The 8798-nt window shown below is 49.8% G+C and overlaps 1 protein-coding gene across 1 annotated transcript; it reads right to left on the reverse strand.

Annotated features, from left to right (window-relative positions):
• Positions 1-4038: 4038 nt before the first annotated feature.
• J4E92_006319 (uncharacterized protein) lies at positions 4039-8798 on the reverse strand (the record flags this gene model as incomplete). The annotated part of the gene is made up of 2 exons (XM_051497689.1): positions 4039-8340; positions 8385-8798. 2 exons carry the CDS (start codon positions 8796-8798, stop codon positions 4039-4041), a joined length of 4716 nt encoding a protein of 1571 aa, XP_051352336.1.

Consider the following 8798-nt stretch of genomic DNA (forward strand, 5'->3'; position numbering starts at 1 on the left):
CAAATATGCATTAATCAGGGAGATCTTTCCGAGCGAGCGCGACAGGTCTCAATCATGGGCAGCATATACTCTCGGTGCGCACGCGTTCTGGTGTGGCTAGGACAAATTCATTCCCTGAAAGCCGAATTTTCGGACCAGTGCCGCGTGCTGGACGCTGTAGTCTCGAATCTCTTACTCTGCGCAGATATGCAATGCGTAGATGTCGAGTTTCAACTGCAAATTGCTTACTGTCACGTGTTATTGGATCAATTCATGGAAAGACTTGTCAGCTGCAAGCTCAGACAAAGGGACTTCTTAGCTCAGTGTCACGAAATCATTGGAAACTCATGGTTTTCTCGAGCTTGGGTCTTCCAAGAGGTAGTCCTACCACAAAAATCCGCTTTCATCTTGCAGGGCTCCATGAGAAACCCTGAGCGGAGCAAAACTGTCTCGTTACCGACTCTTTACCAATTGTGTAAAATTGCATGGAAGGCCTGGAATCCTACGAAAGTACGAATATCCTTACAGAAACGCGATGACCTGAATACAACTTCCCGCTACGGTGTACTGGAAGAGATGTATCATCGCTGGGCAGAGAGACATACATCAAGAAACACATCCTCTGTGCCATTAGTCCAGGTGCTATCCTCGTTAAGCGCTGGAGCTAGAACGTCCACAGCTCATGATCGAATATACGCGTTCTTCGGGTTGAACCAAGATGACCGAATTTGCCTAAACCCGTCGTATGAGGCATCTTTGCAAGACGCCTTGGTCGCCACAGCACGGTCGATTATATATGGTACCAAAAGCCTCGATATCTTCGAGACTTTACCGAGAAAGACGGCATCAAAGACGACACCATCCTGGGTTCCAGACTTCACCTCACCGCCCCTAGTCATACCTTTTCTACCGTCTTCTGCGTGTGTGGGGAGTGCAAACACACGCGTTGAGGCTTATCCATGGAACGGAAAATGTGACGGGCATAGTCTTAGGGTCCATGGCAAAGTCTTAGCTGTCGTGGATGTATCTATCGATCACCAGATAGCGACTTCCAAGGAAGACACTAACCGCGCCTATATCCCCGTACTACTGAAAGTCATGCAAACATGGGCAGATTCTCGCCATTACGACCCAAAAGTACCTTTACCAGTACTCGAGTCGATATTGGCAGCACTTCTCGCGGAAGGTAATTGTGAGCCCTCATCATACGTTCCAGAGGTTACTGCAAAATTCGCCAACCTTGTTAGAAACGAATACCGAGACTTTTCGATGAGACCACTCCAGCAAACCGCAGGTGACAACTCTGATCGAACTCGGATCCATTATCGAGACACAGAAAAGCGTACACTGGCCGAATACATCGGCACTGTCATGAAAGGCAGACAATTATGGATTACACAATGTGGACGTCTTGCGACAGGAAGTCGACTTCGAAGTGGGGATCTTTTGTGCGTTTTACATGGCTGTTCGCATCCAGTAGCGCTTCGGCGCGTACCCAAGAAGAGCACATATACAGTGGTCAGCACTTGCTATCTTGAAGACTGGATGGATCCATGGGGTAGAGGAAAAGTGGACTGGAAAGAAGACGAAGCAGAAGAGTTCGCACTGGTCTGATGCCTGCGGTTCGAGAGTGCAAGGGACGTTTCGTCGTACATGCTGAAGGTGGTGCCTAGTCAGTACCGGGGAGATTGGTCACTAGCAAAGAGTTCCCACGCAGCATCGGCAATAGATGTCCTTTCCACGCCACTTCTTCCACATACGACCACAGGTAAAGGAGTATACTGGATCCCGTTTGCTCTCCACACGTCAAACTTTGACCGGCGAAATCGCTGTTGTATGTTTTTGCATATCCTCTTTTTGCGATTGCTTGCCATTTTTTTTGTAGGGTTAAGCATACCTAGGTAGGATACTGCGAGGTGTGCAAGATGAAGGAGCGTCATTACAGGAAGGAGGCTGGCAAATCGGGCCTTCTTGTATCACTAGTCTAGCGCGTCAAAATGCACGTGCTATCGCGTCATTGCAAACTCGAGTGCTTCTCTCACCAATTCGCGTGCTTACGCAGACGAATGTGTCCAGGTTCAACTGACACATGCAGCATGTACATTGTTGAGATGTACCCCGCACTACGACCAGGCTGTGTTTGCGGCACGGCTGCACGCGAGGCTGCAAAACGTCATCCGTGGGGTGGCATCACAAGGTGCCTCCTCACCAACACTACCGCGGCGCCTGGCTGGCCAAGCTCGGTTTACTCTTACTTCCACTCAAAGTCACAGAAAAATGTCGAATGAGAAGACCCCAGAAAGCAACCATACACCTGATCAGCCTGCTGAAGCCTTCACCGTGTTTGATCGCCGCCAACACATCTACTTTACTTACCTCCTCGGTTATCTAACACTTGCTTCATCTCTGACAGCTACCATATACCTTCCGCTGATCGAGAATCTGAGCACGCAGTACAATGCATCAGTCTTCGCCATCGATCTTACCATTACGTTATATCTGGTGCTGCAAGCAGTGTCGCCAGCTTTCTTTGGCCCAATGTCCGATAGTCTTGGCCGCCGTCCAGTATTCTTGATTACATTCTCCATATACTGTGCAGCAAGCCTGGGCCTAGCACTCAACAAACACAGCTATGCTGCGTTGTTAGTCCTGCGATCGTTGCAAAGTATAGGCGGTTCTGCTGTCATGTCACTTGCGTACGCGGTCGTGGCAGACATCTCCATACCAGCGGAGCGTGGCAAGATCCTTGGACCCATGCTTGCTTCTACCAACTTCGGGCCGTGTTTTGGTCCTGTCTTGGGTGGCGGTATTGTCTTAGCCACAGGACAAACACAATGGTGCTTTTGGACGCTCGTCATTTTTGGGATCACTTCGCTCATGATGATTGGATGGACTATGCCAGAGACTGGGAGGAATATCGTGGGCAACGGAGCAGTCAGACCCCAAGGTATATGGAAGACGTGGTGGTCATGCTTGACACCTTCTCGGTCGCAAGATTTGGAAGCCTCAAGCACCACGATAGTCGTCAGCGACGTCAACGTCGGGATGAATGGGGTAGGCGTATGGAGTTTTCCGAACCCGTTCTCTTCCGTGCGCCTTATCTTCTACGCCGATACGGTGCTCACACTCTGGTCAGCCGCATCTCCTTATGCTGTATGGTACTGCATTCAGGCTTCAATACCCTTGATATACGGCCAGCAGTATGGGTATAATTCGCTGGCAGTCAGTCTTTGCTTCTTGTCTGGCGGCGCCGGAGTTATACTTGGTGGCTTCATTGCAGGGCGCTTACTGGACTTCAACTACAAAAGAACCGCACAACAATACGACCTGCCCATCAATCGGGTGTCTGGTGATGATCTAGTCAACTTCCCTATTGAGGCTGCGCGATCCCGTGGTTCATACATACTACACGCGCTTTCGATAGGCGCACTTGTGGGCTATGGCTGGGCTGTCGAGCGTCGGGTCCACGCAAGTATACCGCTGATACTCCAATTCTTCATTGGTGCTAGATGTACTATCGTGTTACAGCTGTTTAGTACTTTGATGGTGGACATATTTCCGTCAAAGGCCGGCACTGCCGCGGCTTCGAATAACATCACGAGATGTGCACTTTCTGCTATCGCTGTGGCGATTTTGGAACCACTCAAGGACGCTATTGGAAACGGATGGATGTTCACATCGATTGGACTTGTTGATGGGGTGTTTAGTATCATTGCTGTTTGGCTGTTGCAAAGATGGGGTTGGAAATGGAGACTGGCGAGATTGGATCGTTCCTAAATTGTGGGTATTAGACGGTGAATCTTCGAGGAAGATCATGTGGCTCTGTTCCAGTCACAGCCGATTGCGCCATGTAAGGGACAATGGCCAGGAAACGAGTGTTAAATGCAAGTGTAGATTGATGGGCTCCATTTGTATGTGGCACAAACTCCTCAGTATGATAACGAACACTAACATAGCTCTCTAGCTAACATGCGCGCACCAATATATGACCACGTGTAATGAAATCAGCTTATAATGTCCCGTTTCGAAAGATGCAGGAAATTCCACGAGCACTGGTCCTCAATGACTCATCGTGCGATGCGCGAGACCTCCAAACATAGCGCTTCTAGGACTCATGCTTCTCTTCCTCGGTGTGAGTATACCCTGGTCCGTCATGTCTAGCCCGCGTTTGATGACCAGCAGCTCGCCTCTCTTGACGAATATGATCTCGCCACTATGACCGATATCCAATACCAAACCTTGTACAAGACTCACCCAATCGTTCGGGATGAAGAAATGACGAACAGGCAGCGCATCGTCGGTATTGATCTCTAGAGAGCGCACCCAGTTGTTCGTATCGAGGAAGACCAATCTTTCGCTGAAGATACCGATGATGGTATGCACATTCGACGATAAAGTTCCGAGATCTTGAACGCTTGTGGCATCCTCCGTGTCTAGGCTGAAGTCATTGTAATCGTATACTCGTATAACGTTTTGCGATGATCGCACTCGCGATGGGTCCACTGAGATGCCAATGAAGTAACGAGGGTGACGAAGAGAACGTACTCGACCGATCGCCGTGAAGGGCTCGGTTAGATTGCTCAATGAGATGGTGTGCGATAGTTCGAGCGTGGACCAGGAGTACATGCGAGCAGATGTTGCAGACACAAAGAGCAAGATGTCTGCGTTGCTCCCATGATGTACCCAGTGGCCTTTACGCTCAGGCTGCATTGTGACCAGAGAAGCCTGTTTGGCGTCCTGTGACGTTGACCAGAGATGTGTCTCTTCTTCCGTTGCGACTAGACATCTAGAGTGCTTGGCATTCAGTAGTAGTCCAGTGATACCACGTCCGATGACTGTGTCGATATACGGGGCAGCCGCAGTCCAGGATTTCCGCCCGTCTCGCTTCATTTGCCTAATCGTTACTCGGCTGGCAGCATCGCTGCAAGCCAGAATCATGCTCTCAGCGTTGAAATGGAGCAGTATAATGGGTATGCCAACGGTCTGTTTGAACAATTCAGTGCCTTTAGGCTCTCGCGAGATGTCGTAAATATGCACCGATCCGTCTTCTTTGCCGCAGAAGACGCTAGAAGCTAAGGATATGCACTCTAGAGCCATTATGTGAGTTGACATGGAACCGCGAAAGCTGGCCTCATGCGGAGCTGTGGATACCGAGATTGTGTCGCTATTCTCGTCATCTACGTCCTGTCGCAGCAGCACAGCTGGATCCCATAGCCGACACTGATTCGCCCGTATATCAATGATGCGGTGGTTGTCAGAAGTGAATGCAAGCGTCCTAGGTGCTATAGCATCGCCTTCAAACTCCAGTCGATACAAAAGCTTGACCGTTTCCATGTCGAACAATTGAATCGTCCCAAGCGAATCTGCGCATGCGAGCGTGCGCCCATCGGATGAGCATGACAGCTTTTGCGCGTTGACACCTATGATGAGGTCGCGTACTGTTCCGTGGAGTGTGTCGTATATGACGAGATCGCCGTCTGAGTATGCTGCGGCAAGCAAAGTCTCGTCTCTAAGCGTGCTGAACTGAAGGCTCCATACAGTTGTGCTCCCATCCGAGACCTTCAGCGGCCCATGAAGGGTGGAACCCGTTTCTTTATCGTAGAGATCATACACACGATCTCGTTCGTAGTCCCACAAGACTATGTCCTCTCCACGATAAACAATGGCCAAGATGCTTTGCTGGGGACAGAACACTGCCAGTGTTGGTTGTTTCGACTGCACGCTCGACTGCTCGTCGAAGTCGATCGTCCAGTCAGCCACGTCTTCTGGTACCCCACCATTGGCAAGGTTCCAGCACATGAGTTCATTCTTTTTGGTAGCTGCGAACAAAAGCATGTCTTCCTCGCTGAACGCGAGTGAAAGACACATGACTGGAATGGTGAAGCGGAATACCTCAGTCCAATTCGTCACGTTCCATACTTTGATAGACTTTGCTCCAGCGGAAGCACAGGTTAGGCCAGTTTCGCTGAACGCCAGCGCCCAGACCGGCTCCCCATGTTCTAGTACGGTCTCTTCTTGACAAGTAACATCATCGTAGATCATGATCTTTCCGGTAGATAACCCAAGTCCGAAGAACCTTTGTGACGTAGCTACAGTGAGTGGTCGAGCCGGCTTAGTGTAGTTGAGAATTGCAAGACAATCTTGCCAGCCTTCGGTACTTTGTCCAAGAACGCTCAGTCCCCGGTGAGGTGACGAGAATTGTCGGCTAGGCGCTGAATCTACTGGACAAAATGGTGGTATCAGGCGGTGTATTGCTGAGGGCGAAAATGACAGCTCTTTCCCAAACTTGGTGACAAGATGGGTAAGATCGTTGCCCCAGCTGTGTAAGACTGTTAATTCTTTTCTCAACCCGACAAGTGGGCTGTGTTGGGCCAGTCTTCCCAGGAGGTTGTTTAAAGTCTTCCCCGCTTGGAAAACCTTTTCGAGATCACCTTTCCGTGCGAGATGTTCGATCCATTTGAGCACGCAGTCTGATCCCATAAACTTGCCCAATAGTGTAAGGACCTCGTTGTCACTGGAGGTTACATGGAATATGTGTTGGAAGACATACTCAGACGCATAGTCCATAAGGCGAGGCTTCTCCGGGATTTGGTCCACACTAAGCTTTCGAGGTTTAGTCGGCCGAGCTTGACTACGGCTCAGATAACGAAGGCAGACCAAAGCAAGGCGTTTGTGTGCAGTAGCGCGCTCGATCTGAAACTCTGATCTCATGCCTTGCCGAGTAAGGAAATCTCTGACAGTAAGATGAAGTAACTGGACCCTTTTGCTGCGATCTACATACACAAGATTTCCACAGCAAGTACTGATTGATCGTTCGATGTCGTCGATTTTGTCGTGGATGTCGAGCTCGATAGCGCAATGCATCTCGTCGGTTGAGAGGAATCGAAAAGCAAACGTTGTCCACACAAGGATAGCCTTTGAAAGCTCTTTTCCGAACTTCGCATTTGCCATGTCGTTAAGTATCCGGCCATACATCTCGTCCATGTCGGCAGTGTTGCTGGAAAGTACTTTGCGGATCTCAGTAGACGTATGTACCTGGCGCAGTTCCTTGAGTACAAGGGTAACCCATAGGAAGCATCCATTGGCATTCTTGAGAATCTCTTGGGACATTGCTTCGCGTTCTGCTGCCCCAGTGGCTGGCAGTTGATCTTGACATGAACGCAGATACTGAGCGATGTCTTTGTTAGTATCTTCCTCTTGGATCGTTTCCGACATGACCTCAATTCTTTGAACAGCTCCATCGGCGTATCTGTCGAACGAGTCCCTTGACGTTATCAGGAGAGAGATCGGCCAAACTTCTTGCATCTTTGATAATAGCGTTACGAGTTCAGATCCTCCTTTGCATTCATCGACCGCGTCAATCACCCAGTACTGAGGCGTGTCCAAACGGCATTTCAACATGCCACTCAGGAATAAACGCCGCCATACGGCCACATGATCGGTCTTGTTTATTGCAGTAATCTGCGAGCTTGTCGAGATATCAAGAACGATACTCAAAAGGTGGGGGTGTTGACTGGCCATTTGCCACGCCATCGATCGGAGAAACGTATTGATCGTGGCTTTCGTTTTGTCACCCTGTACGAAGAAGTAGAAGGAACAGTCGAGACCTAATCCCCTCAAGTGATGAATGATGTGCGCCGAGAGAACGCTCTTCCCAGCGCCAGGTCGACCACGTACCCACAAAGTTTTCGAATCTGCTGCGTTTCGCCACTCTTGAAATGTGTTTCTATCAAGAAACCAATCGCACGTTTCGGACAGTCGAATTGACTGGCTTTCTAGCTCGTCATCGGGGGTCTCGGTAACACTGAGGAAAGTACTGAGTGCTTCAATTTGCTCGAAACCTGCTGTCTGATTCGACAGTGCCTTGTGTGTTCTTTTACTCGCGATCGTAGTCGCTAAAGCGTTTCTGACAGCCAGGTAGGACGGGTCCGTCTGCACTGAGAACTTCGCCACATTGCGATGGTTCGCATTCAGATATGTCCTCCGCTCATTGGGGTAGTTCATAACTGCGCAGTGCTTTTCCACTATCAGTTGTGTTCCGATGCCAATTTTTATGGGCTCAGTCTCATAGAAAGAAAATAAGCGTAGAGAGCTACTGTAGAGAGGGAAGTCTTCGTTGATCGACTGGAGGACTGGCGATTCCGGGGATAGATCCTGAACAAATGGCCTGGAACCTGGAGCCAGCGCGAGTATCCTACCAAGGGTATCTGCTATGCCAGCGCCTTGATGCGGTGTTGCCAGGAAGAATATAGCGAAGATATTGCGTATCAGGCCCTCGAACTCCTTGGTTTGATGGCCAAGTACAAAGGCCTTTTTGATGACTAGACCGCCCATGCTATGACCGATGAGTATCATCGGAACCTGACATGATCAGCATAATTCATGTAAGGGTGAGCAGGACGTACATGACCACCAGACGGTATCCGTGGAGAGTCGTGTATCGAGGCTAGCAAAGATCGGGCAAAATCTGGAACGTGCAGAACTGACTCTTTGCTTAGGCCAGAAGCATAGCCAAAAGTATGAATCCTGACATCTTTAAACGCTTCGTCGTTTGGAAGCCAAGCAGAGGGCCAAAAGAGTGACGGGTTTCCGTTCTTCGCCCAAGTACTTTCGGAGCCGCCATTCAGCCCATGCACGAAAATGATGTCTGCGACAACTTCTTCTTCTGGATCGTGTAATGTGGTCAGACCGATGGCGCCCTTGGGGAAGTCTACACTGTCATCGGTGCGTCCTGTCTCCCTTCTTGTAAAGCTCCGCGAGAAGAACGATCCGTTCGATGCGCCCGAGGCTATGGATCCACGTTTGTGTGACGACTGCAT

This window comes from Alternaria infectoria (genome assembly GCF_024043175.1).
Source record: "Alternaria infectoria strain BMP 0036 chromosome Unknown scaffold_9, whole genome shotgun sequence".
Taxonomy (NCBI): Eukaryota; Fungi; Ascomycota; class Dothideomycetes; order Pleosporales; family Pleosporaceae; genus Alternaria; species Alternaria infectoria.